The sequence below is a fragment of the Colossoma macropomum genome, unplaced genomic scaffold (assembly GCF_904425465.1).
Source record: "Colossoma macropomum unplaced genomic scaffold, Colossoma_macropomum, whole genome shotgun sequence".
Taxonomy (NCBI): Eukaryota; Metazoa; Chordata; class Actinopteri; order Characiformes; family Serrasalmidae; genus Colossoma; species Colossoma macropomum.
Window position 1 is genome coordinate 16,352,685 of NW_023494806.1, and position 25,092 is coordinate 16,377,776.

The 25,092-nt window shown below is 37.7% G+C and overlaps 1 protein-coding gene across 1 annotated transcript; it reads right to left on the bottom strand.

The window, feature by feature from the left end:
- Positions 1-1,259: 1,259 nt before the first annotated feature.
- On the bottom strand, positions 1,260-3,272 carry LOC118827725 (cytochrome c oxidase subunit 7C, mitochondrial). Its single transcript, XM_036599162.1, has 3 exons — positions 3,087-3,272; positions 1,869-2,006; positions 1,260-1,352 (listed from the first exon to the last, which is right to left on the bottom strand). The coding sequence occupies exons 1-2, from the start codon at positions 3,159-3,161 to the stop codon at positions 1,890-1,892; spliced, it is 192 nt and encodes a 63-aa protein (XP_036455055.1). The 5' UTR covers positions 3,162-3,272; the 3' UTR covers positions 1,260-1,352; positions 1,869-1,889.
- Between the last annotated feature and the right edge of the window lie 21,820 nt (positions 3,273-25,092).

Here is a 25,092-nt window from a genome sequence, read left to right on the forward strand (position 1 = left end):
TTATTACAGTGCCTGGAAAAGCATTAAGGTAATGTACTTCTACCATATCACAAGCTATGACAAGCTTTTTAAGAGCTAAATAACTTGTCTTCTTTAAATAAGACATGACAAGTCATTACAAGTTAAAAAAAAATTAAGGACATAACTGAAACAGAACTGGATTTTCATTGCACAAAATTTAGTTCAGTGTAACGTGGACATTTCTTCAGTGTCATGATCTGCTGTCCCACCTTCAAATGGCTGGCTGTAGCCACAATCAATCTGTATAGTAAATGCAGACTGAGTCCACAGGAACAGCACATAACTTTTAAGACGGGTTTTTTCTCCAGTTGACAAATAAAGAAACAGTGGTTTACCTGCTCGACCCCAATGTTCTTCAGTCCATAGCAGCCTAAGGCTTTAGCACAGACAGCACAAGAGCATGAACCACGGTCGGTTTTACAAGCTCCCTAAGGCCTGAATATTTACCTTTTTTTTCAGGCCTATTTCTTATTCTTATGACCTGTATGCTCATGCCCTTTAACAACCAGACCAAAAAAAACAGGTACAGAAAGCCTGAACATAAACAGGCGCACAGCTATACCCAACATGACAGGCCTTTACTTCCCAAATATTACCCTGCCACTTTCATCGGCTCCCTCCCTGCTGTTTAGTTCTTGGATATTTATAGCTTCTGGCAGTAGAAGGTTAATTGAACTGAAATGGGCTGTTCGCTGAAATTCGACAGCAGAGCAAAAGCGAATGCAGAGGGGAAACAATACCCATCTCAAAGGCTTTCAGGCCTGCAACAGCTGAACTTCTCTTGAAGCACAATCTGAATTCAAATTGACAGGCCCATTTAAACACCCTGTGTAGTAATGTTATCTTGTTATGGAACGTCTTGTTTCATTTCCATTACACACAAGCTTAGCTGGAGATGTCAGCGTCATGAATGTGTTAAACGCTTCAAAGTCCTACTGCAAAAGCAAGCATGGTGTAAAAATGACTTGAGGAAATGTTCCTTAAAAATGCCAATTATTCAAGTCATAGACAAACTGAGAAAAGGTTCCATTAAAATAATAAAATTCATTTGTAAGCCTACATGTTAAAAACCCTACTCTCGTAAAAGCTATATTTTACAAGAAGGAACTTTAATGAGACAAATGAATCCATGTATTTTGAAGTCATAGTGATGTTTATGGCTGCAAGTTTACTGTTCCAACAATTAAGAAGACTGGTTATTTGAGGCCTTCTGGAGGGAGAAAATGATAACACATACATATATGTAATGTGTCATTTTATTTACAAATAACGTTAGGGAACCACATCTGAAGAAACGAAGACAGCCGTTCTTGGCAAGGATTCACAATGACCTGTAACACACAACACAGAGGAAAAAAAAAGATATGAGACAATAGCAGTTCATGCATGCAGTATATGTTTTTAACCGCATCAAACTAGGTAGAAATAATCAGCTCAGTACATTCTGAAACAAGTCTACTAAAAATGACTACAAATGTGATTAACACTTCTGTTGCTTAAACAGCCAATAAGAAAACATTACGAATTCTCTGCTGAAAATTGATACCCTGTGTTACTATGCAGTGTGCTTTTGCCAAATTACAAAAACAAACAAAAAAAAAAAAAATGCAGTAAATTGAAATTAGACCACTTTTCCATGTTGTTTTCTTGCCTGAGCACATGAACTCGATTAAACACTCACTAAAGTAAATGCCCAGCTTCAGAAGAGGTACATTAAATTTTTAAAAACATTTTTCCAGTTATGCTACATTGTCATTGTTAACCTAAACCAGTAGCAATGAAACATACATACAGAAACATATCTACAATATGCATGTATAGCGTGGATGTATGTGTGAGAAATTTACCATGCGAAACAGGTAAAGGCTTCACTTCTTCAGGATCTGGTGCCTGACGACAATGAAAGGGAAGGTAAAGCCACTGCCGAAGAACAGCACCATCATACCCAGCAGCCTCCACTTGTTGTCTACAGAGAAAGGCAGGTTCTGCAAAAGGGAATTACATCTGACTTAGGACCTCAGCTATGCAAAACTGTGACACTGCTCCACACCTCTGCATACAGTTCATGCAAAGCTCATGTGAATTATTAAAACCTGACCACTGAATACAAAGGTTCCCAAAGTCAGTTCTGAGGACCCCAGACTATGTAACGTTACACTTTGTGTTTTTCCCCCTGATCTAGCACACCTGCCTCATCTTAACAAGCTCCTGATGTGCTGCTCAGATGTGTTACATTAGGGAGATAATCTGACTTTGGGAACGAGTAACTTAAAATAAACTTAAAAGACTTGGCAATTGGAGTAACGCTGAATAAAGAACACTACTGAAATGAAAGGCCACAAAACGACTGTACTCGAAATGACAAGCTACCATAATAACCTTGAAAGCTTCATGTAGTAACGTCAGTAGCAGCGGCCGACACGTTTCTGTCTCCTTTGTCTAAGCTTAAAAAAATGTAACGTTCAAAAACGACTCAGTTTGACTACTGTCCACTTCATCTTTCTGACAAATTTCAAGTCAGCTGGATTGCATGAACTTTTATCGTTGGCTTCCAAGGTACGTAGCCTAATAGCTAGCTAGATAACATATTTCCTTGAGAGTTCGCTGTTCAATTTATCAATTACGCTAATTTATAAATGGAGTATTTGTTCTAGGTGATGTTTAGCTCTTTTCAACAATGACTGGGCACAAAACAGGGAGCAAGTTTCAACCTAATGTTTTGCTAACAGTAGCCAAACTATGAGCACAAGCAGCCTGTTAAGCAAGCTGGGTAACGTTAACTTACTTCCTTTACGACCAACATTTAACTAACTAATACACTCAGCAACTACCACCGTATCCTTTGCTCAACTACGATCCTATTAAATACAGGCTTTGTCATAAGTTTACTAACTTCTTGTTTTCATTTTTAGCTACTATTAACGCTAATTTCGGAAATCCAGCCGGTATGACCTCCAAAGAGGCTTCAGCGCGGAGCGAGGCCTGGCAGTTAGCCTGGCTAATGCTAGTTAGCCACAGCAGCAGGAACAGAACGTAGTTTTATGAGTTTAATAGTAGTGAATTACCTTCCCGGGTCCCTCAGCATAGTGAGAAGAGCGCACAGCAGAGGTGGCGAACCGGCGAACTGCTTGTCCGAGCATGGTTGGGGGTCTAACGCGCTAATGAGCGGCTTGGCGGCTTTGAGTGAGCGAGCGACCTTGTTGGAATGGAGAGGAAGGAGCACAGCAGCATGGGTAACACAGTCGCGAGTGGTTGTGGGAAATGAAGTTTTCTGACAGTGTGACGTACCAACCGTCTTCTGGCTGGGATCAGAGATGAATGGATGTTATTAGCAGAGGTGAGAGGGCAGCCCATATTCAAGTAAAAACATTGTTACATCGGTAAAATAACTTCCCCAAAAATAACGCGAGTAGAAATACAAAAGTATAAAGCAATGTCTCAGGCATCAAGCAGCGTATTCCCAACTATTTCATGTAATTACTTTTTATGAGACAGCTTTTAGAGGGACATCTAGTTCCTATTACCACTACTGTGAACAATTCTGACTCTGTAACCTTCTCTGGAAGGAAGCATTTCACGTCAAAACACTCTTAAAGACTTTGTTTACGTCTTATCCTTTTAATTATGCAGAGTTTTTGAAAACGCCATGAAATTCTCCTTCAACAACTAACTTACAGAACTGCAGTAACGTGTCTTAGTAAATCCAGCACCGGTGAAGGAAATTAAGTGTGTAATGATATATTCTTCTCTTTTTAAGCACTGTTGACCTAAAATAAAATAAAATAAACAAAGAAAAATAAAATGCTAAATCTCTGAGGTGTCACCAACCTAACATCATTAAATTAAACCCAAAAAAAGAAATTAGTAGCTAAGTCTTAATTATTCAAATATAACTGAGTAAAAATTGATAACTTTCCTCACAAATATCTATGAGCAGGAGTAAAAGTGTTATTATTTGAATATGTGTGGGTAAACAAATAAATACATGTAAGTGCATCAGTAAATAAAACATGCATTCATTTATCTTTTTTTGTTTCAAATGTATTTAAATATTTATTTGGCCTGTTTCATCCTGCATACAGGAATATACCTCAAAACATTACTTGAGTACATTTTAATGAGTATATTTAACTGTTTGCTAGTCATCTCATTATTAGCCAAGATAATAATCATAATCATAAAACAATAATAATAATTTTCATTTTCATTAATTTTGCTGTTTATGATGATGTTATTACTGTTTGTCTGTTTAAATATTACAGAGAAATATTATACATATTCATGCTATATAATAAACACTAATTTGCCAGTTTATTAGGTGCACCTTCTTACACTTTCTGTCTGCATTTACCAGGCACACCTACCATATACGTGCTACTACTGACTGTAGTCAATCTGCTGATGCACTATTAATCTGCCATTCTCTAGAGAGACCACCATAAGACCACCGTGCCTGTACATGAAGCTACTTGATTTACATTTTGGCACATTTGCACCAATTTTCTTGTTTTTTAATGCCAATCCACCAAGACCCACCTGCTACTTGCTCTGTCTTGACCAAGCTCATTCAGATGATTAGTCAGCATCTCAGTTTCTGTGTTTAGGAGTTTCTACTTAACAGAGGAATCCAGGATCTTTTAGAGTCTCAACTTGATTGAGATACTTGGGGGAGACAACTGGAGTGAGAGCAACACTGGTAACACCTCTCCTCCCTTCATTTCTGCTCAATGCAAATGTCCTATGTTGTGAAGAATTTGAGTTGCTCTGTTGTTGTTAGCAGTTGCATTGTGGTGCACCTATTTGGTAATGAAGTTGTGATGTGAATGGTACCTTCCTAGATGGAGCAGCAACACCAGCACCATACCACACATTAGATGATGGCCTTTTTCCCCTCCAGATTGCAATCATGGCTCAGTGTAAATATTCTCTTGGTGTTCTCCTTCAGCTAGACATTGTACTGAGCGAGCAAAGAGTACCTAGATCACATTTGGATAATATCATTGTTGATGTCTATGGATTTGTCTGGTGATGACTGTATGAATGGTAAAACTTCAGAACTGGCATACTTCCACCAGTAATGTTCCTCATATGGTTCAAAGAACTCATTATGAGTCCAGCTGCAGATGAAGGTGATTTGATAATACTTGAGCTATGAAATGCTAAGAGGATATAAATGGGGACAGTCAGCTTTCAGTTTGTAGCACAAAGGAAAATGAGACAGGAGAGGTTTTCTTGTAAGAGCGGAGCACAATATCGCCATCAAACCCCAATTTACAATGCACTGGCAACTGAAAGTGGTGCAAAATTGGCCATTTACAGCGCTTCCAGGTTCGATGTTAAAATCAGCAGTTCAGGTGCACTGGCCCGTACGTGTCGGGTCAATGGGTTTAGAATTAAATCCAGGGCATTGCACGGTTCTGCATTTGTAAAAGTGCCAGCCTCTCTCTGACGCAGCTCTGAGTGCTGTGCTGATGAATGGGCAGAATGAAAAAGGGAGCATACGCTGACCAGGTTTTTTTTGCATGCAAAGCTTGTTTTCATCTCCGTTATGGAGAGGGAGGAAGAGCACATTTTCCCCTGAGCTATCAGGGTATACTGTAGCACAATATAAACCTCACTTGCAAGTATTCCACAGAAAAAAAGAGGAAAAAAATGCGTTTGAAATTACACAAGAAAATAGTCTTACCACATCTTTTGTAAACAGGTTTCTCATAGTAGCCTGTAGAGTGAGACTTTGCAGTTTAAAGAGTAGGAAAACCCCTGTCTGATGACGTATCTTCAAGACGGCAGGTACGGAAGTCTGAGGAGGCCATGAGGTAGTTATAATTTTCAGGATTTTTATCTTGAGATAACAATTTATCTGTCTTGTGATCTCAAGATAATGGGTTAATTATTTTGTTATCTCAATAATGAGTTAGTTATCCTCTGATCTTAAGATAACAAAGTTGTTATCTTGAGTTAACAAGTTAATCATTTTGTTATGTCAAGATAACAAAGCTGTTATCTTGAGACAAGTTAATTATCTTGTGATCTCAAGATAATGAGGTAATTATTTTGTTTTCTGAAGACAACAAAGTTGTTATCTTGATTACGAGTTAGTTATCTTGTGATCTCAAGATAACAAAGTGGTTATCTTGAGATAATGAGTTAATTATTTTGCTATCTCAAGATAACAAAGTTGTTATCTTGAGATAACGAGTTAATTATCTTGTGATCTCAAGATGACAAGCTAATTATTTTGTTATCTGAAGATAACAAAGTTATCTTATTGTCGCAAGATAATTAACTCCTTATCTCAAGATAACAATCCAGTAAATAATTGCAATAGCTCATGGCCTTTTGGCGGCTGGCTGCTACTGGCAGCTGCTAATGTTGCTGCTAGGAAGCTGAATATCTCATTGCAACCATAGTAACCAAACCATCTTTACGATAAAGAGGATGGATTACTTGACTGAGAGAATTGACTCATCAAATAAGAAGGGAAATAAGTTAAAAGATATAGATCGTAAGGTAGTTTGCTAGCTAGATATTTTACCTCTGTTTAGCTTCTTTTCTCTCTCTGAAAGGGTAAAAAACGTGTCCTTGGTGCTGATTTTGTGTTAAATAAAAACAGAATCAGTTTTCTTGTTCATTTTGTTCAACAACTGATGTGAGAGTTACCTTAATGCTAGCTAAGTTGTATTTATTAGCCTGTAGTTGAGTGGCTTGACTAACAGTCAAGATTGGGAGACACTGCAGGGATTCCCAGTGGTTCTGTGAGGTATTTCCATAATACAAGCCGGGTACTGAAGTGAAAGAACAATGATGGATGAAAACATGATAACAGTTTAAAATTTTGTATTCTGCCAAACTGATGAGACTGAGGCATATAATGCTGCAGAACACAACAAAAAACACATTAAACCATGATTTTAGGCCAGAATGCTCCTTTATCATGGATAAAAGCTGAACTTTCAATGGAGTTTTTTTTCACACTGAAGCTCTGATAAAAGTGTTAAGCATATTTACTGTAGCAGCTGCTGCACTTGGCCCTCTCTGTAGTCATTTGCGTGGCATGAAAACAGTCTGCTGAGTCAAATTTACAGCACAGTAAATAATTGAGGAGTGGAGCACTGGAGACTTGGGCTGGGCTATGTTTAATTTATCTTTGGGTAACTCACAATCAAGGCAAATGAAATTAGTTCAGTAAATGCCAAGTGCTCAGACAACTCAAGCAGACATATATTGGGGAGCCACTCAGATATTATTAAATACCATACATGCTTATCTCTTAACAATGAAGTGTTCTTTGGAGCAACACAACAGAAGATCTACTTTTGGATCCCTAAAGAACCTTTCAGAAGCCTAAAGACCCAAACAGAAGGCTCTGGAGAAACCGTATAATCGCCAGTAGTCAGAATTGGCTTTACGGAACTGAATAATAATAAAATGAAGAACCTTTCAATGCAAGGTTCTTTAAAGAACATAAAGAAACCACTCATTGAAAAGTAACCAATAAGGAACCAAAAGTCACTGTTCTATGTCCATGGTTAAAGAACCATTTTTGTAACTGAGAAAGTGTGTAGAACATTTTTTTGAAGTTTAAAGAACCTTGACTTTATTGTAGGTTCTAGGATAATGCCTTATAGATCCTTAGCGTTAGGTGATGGCTATCTAAACTTGGAAAAGCTTACATTGAAAAGTTCTGTAGGGAACCAAAATTTGCTTTTCTATGGCAGTGGTTAAAGAAAGATTTTTGTAAATGAGATGTGCAAGTGTGAAGAACCTTCTCAAAGCTTAAAGAACCTGCACATAATGCAAAGGTGCTGAGAAATATTGGTAGAGAACATTTATATTATGTGACTGTGCTTAAAAGATTCCCCACACTTGCATGTCTCATCCATTAAAAGGTTCTTTATGGAAACGAAAGAGGTTCTTCTAGCAATACTTCACAAAAAACCCTTTTTGCATCTGTGTTTTTAGGAGTGTATGACACATTTACAGAGAGAGAATCAGCATTAAAAAGTGGAAAAGAGGAAAGGGAAAATAATCTTCCTTTATGATGTTTATGAAGAAAACCTACAAACCAGCTTACACCTACAAATGCAAGTCCAAGACGCTGGCTCATATTATAAAACACTGACCTTCTCCATTGCTCTGTTTTTGGGTAATTTTAGGCACGATATGAAGAATTTATTATAGCAGGTCCTGAAATGAATTGGTAACTTAGGCTATATCCAGCTCTTGTTCAATATATCTCTCGCACTAAGATGGAGACGAGGATTAAAAATTGATGTGTTTCATTTCTTTTATGTCAAGGAGTGCAGCTCCCCGAGTCCTCCAATTAGATTGGAGAGTTATCACAGATTTCACAGATGAAAAAGTGTTTCCCCACTCGATTTGATGCATATGAGCTTGGTTGACTGATCCGCTCAGAAGATTATATGTGGGCTAAGTTTCTCGGAACTACATAAAAGCACATTCCAAATGTAAATTACAGTGTTTATCTTTTACGCTTGCTGTGGATCTTGGAACCTGGTGAAAGGATGTAGCTAGAATATATACTCCTGGGCAAAAAAAGAAAAAATGCAAAACAAAGCTTTTAATGGTCTTAAGCATTAAACCAATAGATAAAGTAATTTAATATCAGTTAGCTTTTTACTTTGATTTCTTTAAATGTTGAAGTTTTGTGTGTAAATTTGCAGACAGCCTTTTGTGAAAAGAAGCGTGTTTTTCCACTCAGCATTGATGGCTTCAAACAGTTGATAAACATTGCATAGCTAGTTTGTATTTAATGTGAGACTAAATATTCTCTATAGGGTTTAAATCTGGACTCTGACCAGGCCAAAACCATCAGTAAAAACCATTATATTTTTTTCCCACAGAAGTGTATGTATGATATGAGTTAACTAATATTATACAACTTCAACTGTTGTTTCTATAAGCCCTTAACTTAACCTCACAACTTGATACTGTATATATTTGCTGCATAGTAATTACTTAATCATAGGTCTTTAAGATAAAAGTAATGTTTTTACCAAACATCTAATTATCACAATTTTCCCCTTACTACAAATGGGGTCAATCAGCCAAGCTATGGTTTGTTTGCTTCTTTACTTTTGCACTGTAACTATAAGAAATGTATCTGACAGGCAATGTAAGCCACGCTTCAGCACTGTAAATGCAAGTGCATGTCTAAATCACATACTTACCTCAAACCTTTCCACAAAGAGAAATTCCATTGATTTCTGATCTGACCAATGTTTCAATGTTCACAACACAAATACAGCCATTTTGGATGCTGTCCAAAACCACCAGTGAACCTACCAATGTCTGAATTTTTATACTGTAGTGTCCTGCTACTGGCTTCGGCTGCAGTGAGCACACGAGAGGCATGGCCATTCAAAGCAGCCATGCGAGGAGGCCCTTGAGAAGTGCTGAGTTCATAGTAGGAGAGACATTTATTGTAAATTTATTGTTGCTGTTCGCCTAAAGTGTGTGTATGTATTAAATGTATCATTCCATGTTGGGCTCTGTTCAGTGTTTGTGGCTACCATGACAGAGAGCTATGTGGTTGGAAGCAGGCCTGCGCCACGGCTGGGCATGAGGGGGGATGGAATACTGTGCCCCTCCAGTTTTATGTTTGTGTTGTTTGTCTTGCAATTTAAACTATTTTTACTTATTTATTCTGCATCTCAAAGATTATTCTGCGTCTGAAAGATTGCATTCACATTAATTACATGGATTTTATAGCTGAGCAAGCCAATCAGACATCTCAGTCAATATTGCCTGATGTGAGCCCAGTTTGGTTCATTTTCTGTTGATGGAACACAGCTCGTCATCTTAGCTCAATGTTTAATGTCTAGTTTCTACACCATTCCAACCACCATCCATTAGCCCTGTGTCCCTGCAAATTGTAACAGTCCAGTCGTTAAAAACAACCATAGAAAAAAGTTAATTCAAGTTTAGCTTAATCCGTCCACATAGCTAGCATTAGCTTCTTCAGAGTTAGCAGAACAGATTCGCCAATCTGGACAAGAAACGTGGACACCTTTTGAACAGATATCATTCCAGTCTAACAGCAAAGCCTACTGTACTGACAGCACTGAATCTCAGATTATCATATGGAGCAAGCACAGCAACGTGTGAAAACTAATTTTCAAAACTGAAGGACATTTTCAGCGAACACAGAAGGAGTATGTTGTTCACCAAGATGGCAAAGCTAATTCATTTAAACGTTTGAGCAGGACCTTACAACAAAATTCCATAGGGAATAGAAAGAGACACTGCTTAGCAGCTCTTCATAGTTAGGCTAGGACAAAGATTTGCTTATTTTTTGTCTTCGCGGTAATGAAGCAGGGAGCTAAGTACAAAGCAGGAATGCTGTGTAACAACACCACAAAATGTAATGCTGAGGATGGTAAAATAGTGGTCGATTTCAAACAATAACTTTTCATTAGTAGCCATTTTTCCGTACCACACCCTGCATGTACCTCTCTGGCATGAATGTAGCAAAACATATATGTTTTTGTCCAAAGCCTTATTGCAAAACTGTAAAACAGTAACTCAGACATTAACATATTTATAAGCATTTTATGTAATGGCTTTCTGTGAAGAAGCTTTTAGAGGCATTAATCTCTTCAGATGTCTGGTTTCTATCACCACCACTGTGAACAATTCTGACTTGATAAGTTTCTCTGAAATGGCACATTTCACATCAAACTACTCTGAATGACTTTGTTTTCATCTTGATCATTTTACACTGCACAGATTTTGAAAAATTCCCCTTTAAGTAATCTCAAATAGACTTGCTTATGTAGTTGCTGACACTGCATGAAATCCTGAAATGTACAGAAATGGGAAAAAGTACAGAAATTTGAAATTTTACGCTTCAAGTTAGCTGCCATGACAGTTTTAAATTATGCAACACTTTTGTCTGTGCAATGACAGAAACCGCATAAGCAAGTCTATTTGAGATCAGGTTTGAGGCAAATGTGTAATGATTTAGATACTCAGTTTGTGTTACACTGGGTAAACAAACCAGACACTCGCAGATGTAAAATAAAGTATAAGGTTTATTAAAAGGAGAATGATCCAAAAGAGTAGAGGTAACACCAGGCCATGTCAAAACCTTAGCCAAAGGACTAAATCTGAGAATCAACAACAATAGACAAAACAGGGTCCTGACAAGAGAACAAAACTACAGAAAAAGGCTTGGTACGTACTGACAAAACAGAGGCAATACTTTGCAATAAGAGAGACAAACAGCATGACTATGCTATGCTAGTAGCTGTAAGTGACCATTACTAAATCAGCCTCTAGTGCAGAACTAAAGAAGTGAACTTCAGACACTGAACTTGTCTTGGCTGATCGACTACATTTGCAAAAATAAATATCTTACCAAGTGAAATCTAGCCAAAGTATCTAATATTTCTCATTGTATGATTGTTATAACACTATTACAATGCCATTTAACATATTTCTAGACACTTTGTCCTTATTTTACATAATTCTATCTCGTGAAAGTGTCTTATTCTATTGGCAGATAATTTCACTGGTTTCAAGAAATAATGCAGATAATTGTGTTTGTTTCAAGAAATAATGCTTCTGACAATAGAATCTTTCTGCCAATGGAATTAAAAAAAAATCCTGGATAAAATTACTTGAAGGGCCCATATAATAGAAAACTGCACTCTTTTTGTTAAATAAAAGAGTTTGATGTGTGTAAAGATTGTTAAATATTCATCCTTATTCTTCTATTTTGCTTACAGAAATTCAGCTCCACCCATTCATACTGAAATTATAAGGAGTGTTTCAGCCGAGACTGCTTTTTGAATAGGGCACAATACAGGACAATACAGCCAATCAGAACAGAGCTTGTTTACATGTATCAATCTTAAAGACACATTAACAAAAAACCCTGCTTAATTCTGAGGGATAAAGAGAAAATTGTTATGTAAAACTGAATTATGACAGAACATAAAACCACACAAATGTAAGAGTGGCCCTCAGGAGGAAAATATTTATTTGTTTGTTTATTTTGGGGTAAAATGGGTAAAATGTAGAAAATGTACCCTTTAAAATAATTTAATGTCTGGAAATAAGTTAAATAATCTTAGAATATTTATACAACAACCTCATAATGAGAAATATTAGATATTATGGCAAGATTTGTGATGTTTTCACTGGCTAAGATAGAATTTCCTGCTGTGCGGGGATTAGTAGAAAAATATGTAAATTTGCTTTGGGACAAGCCATCATTGCAATAAGCGAATAGTAAGACTAAAGTTTAAAGGTTTAAACTATATATTGCTCTTTTCTTCTTCAACAGATGATCTATGAAATGCTTCTAAAAAGGACAAATGAACATCTGCCCGCAGCTCAGTGCAGGGCAGCACACTTCAGGCGACCGTGTGTGTATGTGTGAGTGTGACAGGTAGCTGCAGTAGCTGCTTACCCTCCTCACTGACGGCACATCCATCACCACGGGGGGTCGTGACCTGGGCAGCCGCCACCTGCCTGTGCTGTCATTTGGCTGATTAGGGAAATGAAGGGCTCAGGCGCAGCTTCCTCCACCACTGCCATAACCTGTCAACCTGCACCGACAAACTTTCCGGCAAACCTCAACACATTGTTCTACTATTGGCAGTAGCTTTCTGTCATAATTTACTTTACTTCAGCCTCAGGAGAGCAGAGTTTGCTGTGGATGAAGAATACACCACAGTAGTCCAATGTAGGCCCATGCAAACAGAAAGGAGCCTTCATAAATAAGAAAAATATGGCTATGATGTGAGGTAGCAGCAACGACGGGAAGCAATGTACTGGCATCCAAAAATGTGCAGTTCAGGTGTTTATGAGTCATTATGGGCTGGACAACTACTTGCGAGTTGCAGTTGATTTAGGCAGTAGAACACGAGAGGGGGTGTGTTATTGCGAGTGACGTAGATCATCACAGCCATTATGTTATTCATGATAACACATTCTTTCTGATGGTATATTGCCTTTATACAACAGTTCTGCAAAATAAAGAAAAAAGTAAAGCAGAGGAGCCTTGAACATTGTATCAGATGTGCTTTAATATTGCCAATTCTTTCTGCCAAAAAGTCGTATCCTTTTGCATTACGAATAGAGCTATGAAATTTCTCTAGATCAGGTTCAGCTTATCTTTATCATTACATGCCAGATTAACCTAAATGTCATTTCGATTCAGTCTGTAAAGCATTTCACAGCTCATCTTGCTTGTTGAATTGCAAAATTGCAAAGTTTCCAGCTAATTCCAGTTTGTTTAGTTGTTCTCTCATCACATCTGTCAACCAAAAAGCGTAGGGGCAACACAGGTTCTGAATTTGATATAGTCCTTCTTCTGAATCTGACCAAACGTGCTGCAGATGTCTTACAGAAGTGAGACCACTTTCTGTTTTTGTGTATGCTAAAGTAGAAAAAAAGCAAACCTTTTTTAAAACAGTTCACCAATGATAAATATATCAGTGACATTCAATTTCCGCATCACAATGTTCATAAATGGTAGTACAAATAAGTGAATAGACAGGCCCTATCAGTTAACAACAACTGTAAACAGTGCTTATTGTTTACATACATTATGTGTATACATCATGTTTGTTTATAAATTTCCCAGTTTTCCAAACAACTGGTACTTCTAATTTTTAACCATTTTCCCACTTTAAGAATTGAGCCATCCCACCTTTTTTGCATGATCAGTTATTCTGTTTTGGACATCCTTTTACTGTAAAAAGCCAAATGCTTTATCTGTGTTTTAGTGACCATTTTATTGTAAATATAGGGTATCGAAAAATGCCATACCATGCTTATATATTTTTTTTTACAAAAAATGACACTGAACTTATTTTAAGTGTTGAATAATTTAATTAATTAAAGAAGAAAAACTGGCCAATAAAAATGGGGGTGGCAGGAAGGAGACAGAATTATAAACTTGTGCAAACAAATAGCGCACAGTCCCTCGTTTCTTCTGCTGAAAGAAAATTCCCCGTTTTATCATCAGTGTCATGCTCCAAAATGATTGATAAAACAACAAGATCAAACAATTGACCTATCCATGCTCTGCCCAGAAATGCATTGTTTTGTACTGACTGTTGTGAGGCTGGAATCACATTCAGCCTAATTAGAACAATAGAACAAAACTCAGTTTTTGCCATGATACCAACATTGGGAATACATTATTAATGTCAGATGATATTTATATTGTTTATGTTAAGGATTGCACCATTAGGACAGATTGAGTGTAGGTTTATTGAGATAGCATGGGGGGGCGGATTCACTGTTGCTACCAACCTCCCTGGTTTCACTTAGCTACACCAACATAGTCCAGCTGGGTAGTGGATCATTTTAAACTAGAAACTCAGTAGAGTAAATTTAAAGCTAAGTAGAGTTAGAAATTCTATTTATATAGCAAATATAAACTCCACCCTAAATTCATTAGGTTGAATGGGCTTTTTGCAAACAGCACGTAAAGCCCATCCAACATTGTAACAGTTGCCATGAAAGAATTCATTTGTGGGTGAAGCATGGACAGGTCAATGTAAAGACAATTTCCTAAGTTACCACTTTCACAAATATCACACATTAATAACAATGGCTCTAAAAAAATCAGGGCAATTGCAGTTCATTCATAACACTCCATTATATGTAAACATTCCTTCTTATTTGAGTTAAGCTGTAAAGGAGGTGCAGCTGCCAAGGTGTGCTACAGCTTTCTCTTCCGAAACAGCACAGAACTTTATGCAAGGCTTATTATCATAATAATTAGGGAGAACAGTTTGAGCAGCTTAGCACAAGCAAACTGTAGGCTAAGTCGAAGCAGCGCTGCAAACGATCACAAGGCAAAGAGTCAGTGGCCTTGAGAAGGGTCTTAACACGGTCTTCTCTGTGTTTTCTTTCCAGGCAGTGAGTGTGAGCTCTTCATCAGGTGCCCCGCCCCTCGACCAGCATAGAGAGTGACAGCTTTATCTGCTGTCTCCCAAGGTTAGGGAGGAGGAGAGTGATGAAACGAGGGGAGGGGGGGCTCTCTAGCTCAAGGCTAGGGATTATAGAGTTATGAGTCCACACACCACTATGAAACACCTCCTCCGAACACACATATACATGCATACTCATTTGAGTACAAATTTGTTTATAGCGTTAGATAAACATGTTGCTTAAGTACATTCCTGACCCTTACAAGTAGCAATGGTCAAATAGCACCCCATATTATATTATAAATCCATCATATTATAATACATGGCAGTCCTCCAAACACTTACATACAATTAAATGTGGGATGTGGGGTAGGTGGTTGACCCCTTTAATTAACAGTTTAAAAGGGGTTTACACTGATTTTTCAAAATTTCTGTGTAACTAGACAATTAAGATATAAGGAAAGTCATTCAGAGTGTGAAAAGCTTCATTCTGCTCCATTCAGTCTCTGTAGGTTACTTGTGTAGAGTCTTACCTGAATATATGATGCCAGCTATCAGCTAATTTAGCTGGTGAAATGTTATTACTGGTGTAATTCACACTTTGGTCCCAGATTAGCATGGTTCTTCATTTTAATGCATAATTCATACGCACACTCACTGAGCACTTTATTAGGAACGCAATCCTAATACAGTGCAGGGCCTCCCTTTGCTCTCAAAACACCCTCAATTCTATGTGAAATGGAATCCACAAGATGTTGGAAACATTCCATTGAGGTTCTGGTCCATGTTGACATGATTTTTCAGGTGCACTTTGATGCTGTGAATCTCCTGTTCTACCACATCCCAAAGGTGTTTTATTGGATTCAGATCCAGTTACTGGGAAGCCCACTGATGAACACTGAACTCATCATCATGTTCATAAAACCAGTTTGAGATGACTTTTGCTTTATGATGTGGTGCATTATCATGAAAGTAGCCATTAGAAGATGAGTAAATTGTGGCCATGAGTGGATGCACACGGTCAGCAACAATACTCAAATAGGCTGTGGCATTCATGCAATGATTGACTGGTATTAACGGGCCAAAGTGCCAAGAAAACATTCCCCACACCATTACACCACCTCTACCAGCCTGGACTTTTGTCACAAGGTTGGATGGGTCTATGAATTCATGCTGTTGGCAAATTCTTGCCCTACCATCTGTGGTATCTGTGGTATGTTTTTCCAGTCTACAACTGTCCAGTTTTGGTGAGCCTGTGCCCACTGTAGCCTCAGCTTTCTTTTTTTGGCTAACAGAAGTGGAACCTGACATGGTCTTGCTGTTGTAGCCCAGGCGCCTCAAGGTTAGTTGTGCCTGCATTCTGAGATGCTTTTCTGCTCACCACATTTGTAGACAGTGGTTATCTGAGTAACCATAGTCTTTCTGTTAGCTCAAACCAGTCTGACCATTCTCCATTGACCTCTCTCATCACTCACTGGATGTTTTTTCTTTATTGCACCCTTCTGAGAAAACTCTAGAGACGCTGGTGTGAAAATTCCAGGAGGTTTGCAGTTATAGAAATACTCAAATCATGCCAAGCTGCTGGCTCATATTTGCATGATTGGCTGATTAATTGCATGAATGACTAGGTGTACAAGTGTATACATAAATATATATATATATATATATATATATATATATATATATATATATATATATATATATATATATATATATATGATAATTATTGTTTTTGTATAAAGCCCTCATGTTGTAACATACAGCAAACTTTGCCAAATCCCCTCTTTTTTCCAAATCCCCTCTTTGTTTCTCTCTTTCTCTCCTTCCTGCATGTTCCCATACTGGTGTACAAACTCCACACAGCTAAATAATTGGCAATTCTAACAGTGATTACATGTACAATGTGATAAAAATCTCACAATCTCAATTCTGTCATCAGTTGTTAAAGTGATGGACGCTGAACTGCATGTGCTTTCTGCTGACCAGATTGCAATGAGCTAGTTGGCCTTGGTATATTATCCATCTGTGGGAATGTGGAATATAGCAGCGGGGATATTGGAACAGACCAGGCTGTGACCTTGCAACTTCCTTCATCAATAATCGAAATACAATCAAATGTATTAATGCAGTTCCAACATGTACTGTAGAACTGACAGAATACTAAATAAGATATTACATAATTAAATTGGTCTTATGACTGATCTGATTATATGGTGTACAATGCAGCACAGTTTTAGAGTTTAGTAAGTAAGGCTGGCTTTCTATGGTGAAATTTTCATGCAGCTAGTTGCATGTTGTGAGTTGCCTGCAACATAATTTTCATGTAACTGTCTAAAATCATTTACTACATACTTCAGTTTTTATCTGTTGTCTGCATAACAAGCCTTCAAAAATAAAAAGCAGGTTAAAGAAGAATAAGCAGTGGCACAAGCAGCTGTTTAAACAGTTGTTAGTATTAGCTGGCTAGTTAATACAGCTACATTTAGCTTTGAAAATGTTTGTTGTCATGGCTCAGGAAACCTACAAAGTGAAAACTACCAACCACTCAATAAACCATCTTCTATTTTATTTTCTTGTCCACTGATCCAGTGAAATCAATGGCTTATGCACTGACATTTTATTTTTTCACAAAATCTAGACGAGTTTCAAGTGAGTTGCAATTTAGTTTCATGTAGGTTTCAAACAACTACACTTGCATTAACATTACACCGCATAAAGCCAGCCGAGGAGCTCTGCCGACAACCATGTAGACACTGTGCTGAGTACAGCATATATTCTAATAAAAAGTGTAGCATTCATGATTATTATTTTCCCATGATGGTGGGAAATCTCGAAGTTAATCTCGAACAAACTAACCATCACTATTTATTGCTCCCTGAGACCTTTCTCAATGAAAAGAGAAGTCAAAAACACACCAGCACATTAAGGGGAGGGGAAGACACAAGTCCTTGGATTATGCTAAATGCTAACTAATGGGGCTAAGCTATAAGGTTCCGTGAGCAACAACAAATTGAATAGCATTGGTTTGTATATCTTCATCAAACTTCTCAACCTCACAAAAGCAGTCTGTGAACATTTGTGTCTCGCCTGACCAATAAAAGCATCTGCTGGCATGTTGTGTGGTGTTTTTCTGTGCTAATGAATGCAGCTAAGCAGCAATTGGCACTACAAGATTCTGACAATGGCACCTGATTACTGAAGTTAAATGTGCCAACAGACGCGCATGTTACACAATTCTAAATTTGGCTATCATTATTGGGCAAATGTAACATGCAGATGGATACAATGAGGATATTACCAGGATGTGTTTTGAAAAATTCCATTATCTAATGTGCTTTTCACATGCTCAGGCTAATTACTCATTTGCATTTAACATGATACAACATGGATCTCTGCTGTTTTGTTACTGGTTGGGTTGATATCAAACTTGGAGGACCTGCATACTGAAGAAATATATATGTTATTATGTTAATAATTTTTGGGCTATTTCTAGGTTTCACATGTGTCTAAAACTCTGACTTCAGAGAGTCTGTACCTTTCACACCCAGCACAGTTTGGTGATTTTCCTCCTTTACACACCAAACAATAAAGACGCCAAAAAAGGGTTCTTTGGAGCTGTGGCACAGAAGAACCTCTTTAGGTTCCTTGAAAGGCCCATATTATTGAAAAAAAAATCATCATTTTTAAAATCACACTTGATATAGTTCATATATGGAAATTAAGCTCCCAAAACAGCCTGTTTGAATCCATTGCTTTGGTCATGTCACAAAAAAACAGTGCTTTAGCATATATCCACCTGTTTAGCCTACAGCAGTTTAGTGCCGCTCATTCACATTGAGGATTATAACATTATATGTTTCAGCCTGGATTGCATTTTAAATGAGGCACAATACAAGGCAGCCAATCAGATCTGAGTTCACTTACATATACGCTCCTAAAGGCCAAGTTATTAAGACTAAGAAATGAACAGAGGATGGAAAATGGTCATGTAGCCATTACTTTTTGGTACATAAACCCACAGAAATATCTAAAGTGGGTCTCAGAGGAAAAAAATAAAATACAGGGAAAATGTAAGAAATGGGCCCTTTAAAGAGCTCTCAATGGATGGAAAAGTATTTGCTGAAAGCTTATTAAAGGGCCCATATTGTGAGAAAACAAGTTTTCCTGTTTTTTTATTAAAGAGTTTGATGCATGTAAACACTGTTAGAGTTTAAAAATATATGATTCGCTCTCCTGTCTGTATGGAAACTAAGGTACAAAAGCAGCCCATTTTGAATGTATTGTTTTTGTGATGTTACCAAAACCACTATATTTACATATATCCACATATTCAGCCTGCAGTCGCGTTGAGATTAAACAGAGTGTTTCAGCTCACACTGCTTTTTGAACGAGTCACTGGGCAGTCAATCAGAACAGAGCTTGTTTATGCAAAAGTTCGGGCACTCCTGGTCAATTTGTGTTTTGTTGATTTTCTAAGTGAAAATAAGTTAATACATCCTCTTCAGAGAACACACTTCTGGACCTTTTAATACACAAATGTTTATTACTGATTATTTGCTCAATTTAACATATTGGGGAAAAAATAAAACATAAAATGTAGTCTGTGCAAAAGTTATGGCACCTTGTATGTTGTATTTTTTTCTCAACATATTAAACTCAACAAAAAATTAAAATTTTGCACTAAATTTGCAGAATCGTATTTAAGTTTGCTCCTGTCACTTAAAAAATCAATGAAACCTTAATTTCACAGGGGTGTTTAAACTTTTGCATATAACTGTATATCAGTATATCAGTCTCAAAGGCACAGTAACAAAGATGGCCTGTTAAATTCCAACATGGTCTTGGAAAAAATCACTCTGTTTTTGGAACAAAAGCCCACACAAATTAATGCAAAAAAAAAATAATAATATGGTCCCTTCAGAAAAGCTCATATGAAAGGTTCTTTAGGGAACCAAAAGTGGATCTTCTAAAAGAATCTTTGTAATACAACTAGTAAACATAGTAATGAACTGCTTTCAATACTCCTGCCCTAGACAGTCTTGACAACTTGCCTGTTTTTGACCTTCTGTCCTGTAGGGTGCAGCATTGCTCAGTTGCTGCTTGGTCAAGCCAGCTGGCTGGCAAAGCCAAGTCCAGATCATCACATCCCTCAGCAAAGCCCGCAGCCCAGCCAGACTTGAATCATTCCGCTTATCTCCGCTCAGCCGCTCCGGCTGATGCGCCATGACACTTAAACGCAGAAATCACGCAATGGTTTCAGACAAGTGTGCCGAAACAACAATGCATAACCAACCATGACAGGCGCTGTGTGTAGCGCCTTCAAACACCCACCCCTCAGACGCCTCATGACTGTCAATCTCCTTCGTTTTCCCCTCGGAGCCCACCCGCACCATTTCTTCCATTGTTCACAAAAGAAAAATGTGGAGGGGGGGAAGAGTTTTAAGGTGGATAGGGAGAAGGCTAGAGGGAGATAATGTCCGTAAGATGTGGATGAGAGACAGTTTGCCCTTCAGCGCTTTATGAGGCATCAAGTCAAGCCTGACATCTGAGTTAAGGTCTACCAGGCAGTAATTAAATCTGAACTGGGGGAAAAAACATCTCTTGGACCACCTTGAGTGGCATGCTTGATCTTTTCAGCCAATGGGCATCCACAAAGCGTGACAGAAGATTTGAATTCTTTTCCTGCCGGCTATGCTTCCAGGTGAATACACAAGCGGTTTCATCAGATGATATATGCCCAACGTTATTAAACAGTCTAATTGGAGCGCTATCGGAGCCAAAGTACGTTGGAAATGCAGCATAGATAGGCCTGTGTTTAAAGGATAATGAATAAATAATGGGAAGTTGCTTTGATGGTGTGTGCTGATATGTCATTTCAGTAAGGCTTGATATGACTCAAAGTCAGGAAATCTAATATGGAAAAAAAAAATTATGTTTGATATGCACGACTGTTCATCTCGTGGAGGCAGAAAGCATTTGATGTGATCTCTCAACCTTGCGCTTGATCTCAGCATATGCGCGAAGCCTATGATAATGTTGTTTACTGCAAAAACATTGGGCTACTGTATGTGATGGAGCATAAAATAGTCTTTTTAATGTACTGCCAGAAAGTAAATGAAGTCAAGATACATGATCATATTAGTTCACTAAGAATTTGCATTAGGGATATACTGTGTTCTTTAACATGGAAACAAGGCTTTTGTTATTGAAAGCTGCAAATACATGCTGACCACTTGCATCCTGTAACGCAAACAATGCTCCCCTCTAGTTATATCATTTTACTCTTAGAGGGCAGAAATGATCAGCTACTCCCTTTTCCTTCTCTGTCATTTAACTTTTTAACTCAGTTTAATTTAGTTATTAATCGTAAAGTGCCTTCCACTTATAATGTTCATGTGGCTCTACATACCGAAAAACAGTCATATTTTTACAAGACCATTTTCAAGCTCTAAGCAGGCAGTTTTTGTCATTGTGCATTTAAGATTGGCAGCTCATTTACAGTACCTGGCATTTATTTCATTTCCAGTCAAAATGGTCAACAAAGTACAATATATTTATTTTTCAGCTTCAAAAGCAGAAATTAAAAACTAATTACACAAAAGCCTCAACAACTAAATGTAATATCAGTTTTTTCAGTATTTAGTTTGTTCTCCCTTTCACTTTATTGTAGCTTCAACCCTTTTCAGGATACTTACTTTCAGTTTTTCAAAGAAATCTGCAGGGATATTTTTTCACATCTCCAAAGTTCAGTCTTAGAAAGTTGGTTGAATTTTCTGCTTCTCACAGTCTGAGTAATCATTGTTCTGAGAACACCAGCAGCTTCTTTGCCTGATTACAACTGTTATTTTTGTCTCTTTTCTTTTCACAGTAACAGCTTCTTGTCAACTGCACATTCTTTCAGATCCTTTCATACAGTGGAAGGATGGACAAAAACACCTGTGGATTTTTTCAGATCTGAAACAAGAGCGGAGTTTGATTTTCTCCTTTTTCTCAAAGGTGAAAGCTTTAAATGCTGATTATCTGATGGTGACAGTGTTGGTGGTCTGCCAGGTTTTGCATGGTTGTTAGGCGTCACATTTTCTCTGTATTTTTAATCAGTTTTTGATTCCAGTATTGGAAACACCTTTTTCCACTTTTTTCCTTTGACCCTCCCCTTCTTTATGCAGTGGATTTTCTTATGTCTAATCTGCTCAGAAATATCTCCTCAAAATATATACCCTGTGCTCAACTTTTTGATTGGGAATTTAAAAACAAAGAGTGGTCTGTGCACAGTACTATAAATGAGCTCTGTTCTGATTGGCTGCCCTTTATTGTGTCTCATTCAAAAAGCAGTTCGGTCTGAAATACTCTGTATATCTTCAGTGGGAATAAGTGTATGATATGCAAATACATTGGTTTTTGTGACATCACTAAAACAATTAATTGAAAATGAGATGTTGTAGTTTAGCATTGCACAGACTGTATGGACTGGGCAGTGAACGGTTGGTTTTAAAACTTTACCCATGTTTATAGAAACTTCTATCTTAAAAAAAGTTATTCATGAAATGTTTACTGCAAACAATAATTTTAACATACATTACTGTACTTAGAATAGAACAGAAACCCCGTTGTCTTAAAATATATTTATAAAAGAAGCCAATATGCAAATGTTGTATCACTTGGTCATTGGCTTCTATAATAAGTAGAAAGTAGAAATGTAGGTCCACAAACAGGCCCACGTAGCATAAGGGGTTAAGCAGTTATTTGCTTGACTACTTGTTTAAATAATGAATATGCGCCTTGTACAAATCTGCGTTTGCTCTTCCTTTTCTCAGCTCATCAGCTCACATTTCACCACTTATTGCAAACATTTGACAGAATGTCGCTGGAGCAGCAGTGGCTCAGTGTACCATACAAATCTCCTCCTCAAAAAGAATCCAGCAAGAGGTCTGGACCCAAAAATAGAGAGGCAGCGCTGAGGCACTATGTGAGAGAACAAAAAAAGAAGAAAAGGAAAAGAGGTACAACACAAGAACAATAGGCAATCAATGCAGCGGAGACGAAATGTGGCCTATTCAACAAGAGGATTTTGTAAGACCAATTGCGACAAATTATATCAATCCATTGGACAATAGTGTCACACTATTGGCTGACAGGCATATTGGTATAGTTTTTTTTTTATTATTCGAATGAGTGCTGTAGCTCTGGCTGCACCCCACTGGTGCCTGAAGCCACACACTGATTACCCCAACCAGTTACGTGAATGGAACCATGGCAACTCAGTCTATTCCAGAGGACAGAAAGTAAATTCGAACAGTTATTCAATTTATATTATTAACGATTTCTCTATTTACTCTATTTACTTGCGATTTGTAGTTGGAAGTATATAGAATTTTTGATGTAGATGCACACAGCAGTGCTTAGTGGCTCTCAGATTATCGCCTGGGGCTTTTTTCTGAGTTTTTCTTGTCCTGCACACTTAATTCCACTCAGCAGGTGATTAAAAAGCCTTTCAGAAGCAGATGTAGGTGTGCTGGAGGCAAAATGCATAAATGGGCAGTGCATGGGGTTGATGGATGGAGATTGAGAATCAATGAGAATCTTGTGGCATGGGGATAACGAGTAATGGGAAACCTGTCTGGATGTGATTGGATGAAAGTAAAGTTAAAGTGGCCTACATTTTTGCAGTTTCTTTTTTTCACCTGAGCTTAACTTATGAAATTTATGGAGCTTTCTGTACCAAAAACAGTCATAATTTATTTTGGAAGTATGACATTTTGTTCTGACAGACATAATGTGTAAATGACCTCTGTTTTAAGTGGCTGCTCTCTATTATGCCTCATTCAAAGACAAACTATATTGAACACGACTTATAACTTCTATATGATCTTCTTTTAACAACACTGTAAGCCTTTGGGGACTGAGGAGACCGATTGCTGTAGTTTTCAAGTGTGTTTCCCAGTTTGTTGCTTGATGTAGGATTTCAGCTGCTCATCAGTTCAGAGTCTTCTTTGTCTTATTTTTCATTTCACAATATGCCAAATGTTTTCAGTAGGTGACAGGTCTGGACTGCTGGCAGGTCAGTTTAGCACTTGGATTCTTTTACTATGGAGCCATGCTGTTGTAATTTATGCAGAAGGCACTGTCTTGCTGAAATAAGCAAGGACTTCCTTGAAAAGGACGTCATCTGGATGGCAGCATATATTGCTCCAAAACCTGTATATATCGTTCAGCATTAATGGTGCCTTCACAGATGTGCAAGTCACAATGCCATATGCACTAATGAATTACAGACGCTGGCTTTTGAACTGTATGCTGATAACAACCTGGATGGTCCAAATCTTCTTTAGCCCAGAGGACACAGTGTCCATCATTTCCAAAAAAAAAGTACAAATGTTGATTCGTTGGGCAACAGGACACTTTTCCACTTCACCTCAGTCCATCTTTAATGAGCTGAGGCCCAAAAAAGCGGCGGCGTTTCTGGATCCTCTTTCTATATGTTTTCTTTCTGTGGTAGAGTTCTAACTTGTATTTGTGGATGCAGTGACAAACTGTGTTCACAGATAGTGGGTTTTGAAAGTGTTTCTGAGCCCAGGCAGTGATTTCCACTACAGAATCATGTCTGTTTTTAATTCAGTGCCCCCTGAGGCCCTGAAGATCACAGCCAGCCAATGTTGGTTTTTGCCTTTGTCTTGAATCCTTTAATGTTATTATGTATTGTAAATGATGAAATCCCCAAGTTCTTTACTATTTAATGCTGAGAAACTTTATTCTTGACCTATGTCACTATTTGCCAACACAGTCTTTCATAGACTGGTGAACCCTTCCTCATCTTTACATCACAAAGACTCAGCCTCTCTGGGATGCTCTTTTTTTACCCAGTCATGTTACTGACCTGTGGCCAATTAGTTGGAAGTTGTGAGATGTTTCACCATGTGTTTTTTTTTAGCATTACACAACTTTCCCAGTTTCATTGCCCCTGTCCCAACTTTTTTAAAACATGTTGCTGGCATCAAGTTTCAAATTTCTTAGTTTCAATTTGATATATTTTCTTTGTACTATTTCAATTAAATATAGGGTTTAAATGATTTGCACATCATTGCATTCTGTTTTTATTTCCATTTTGCACAGCATCCCAACTTTTTGGAAACGGGGTTGTATCTTGGAAAGTAATAAATAA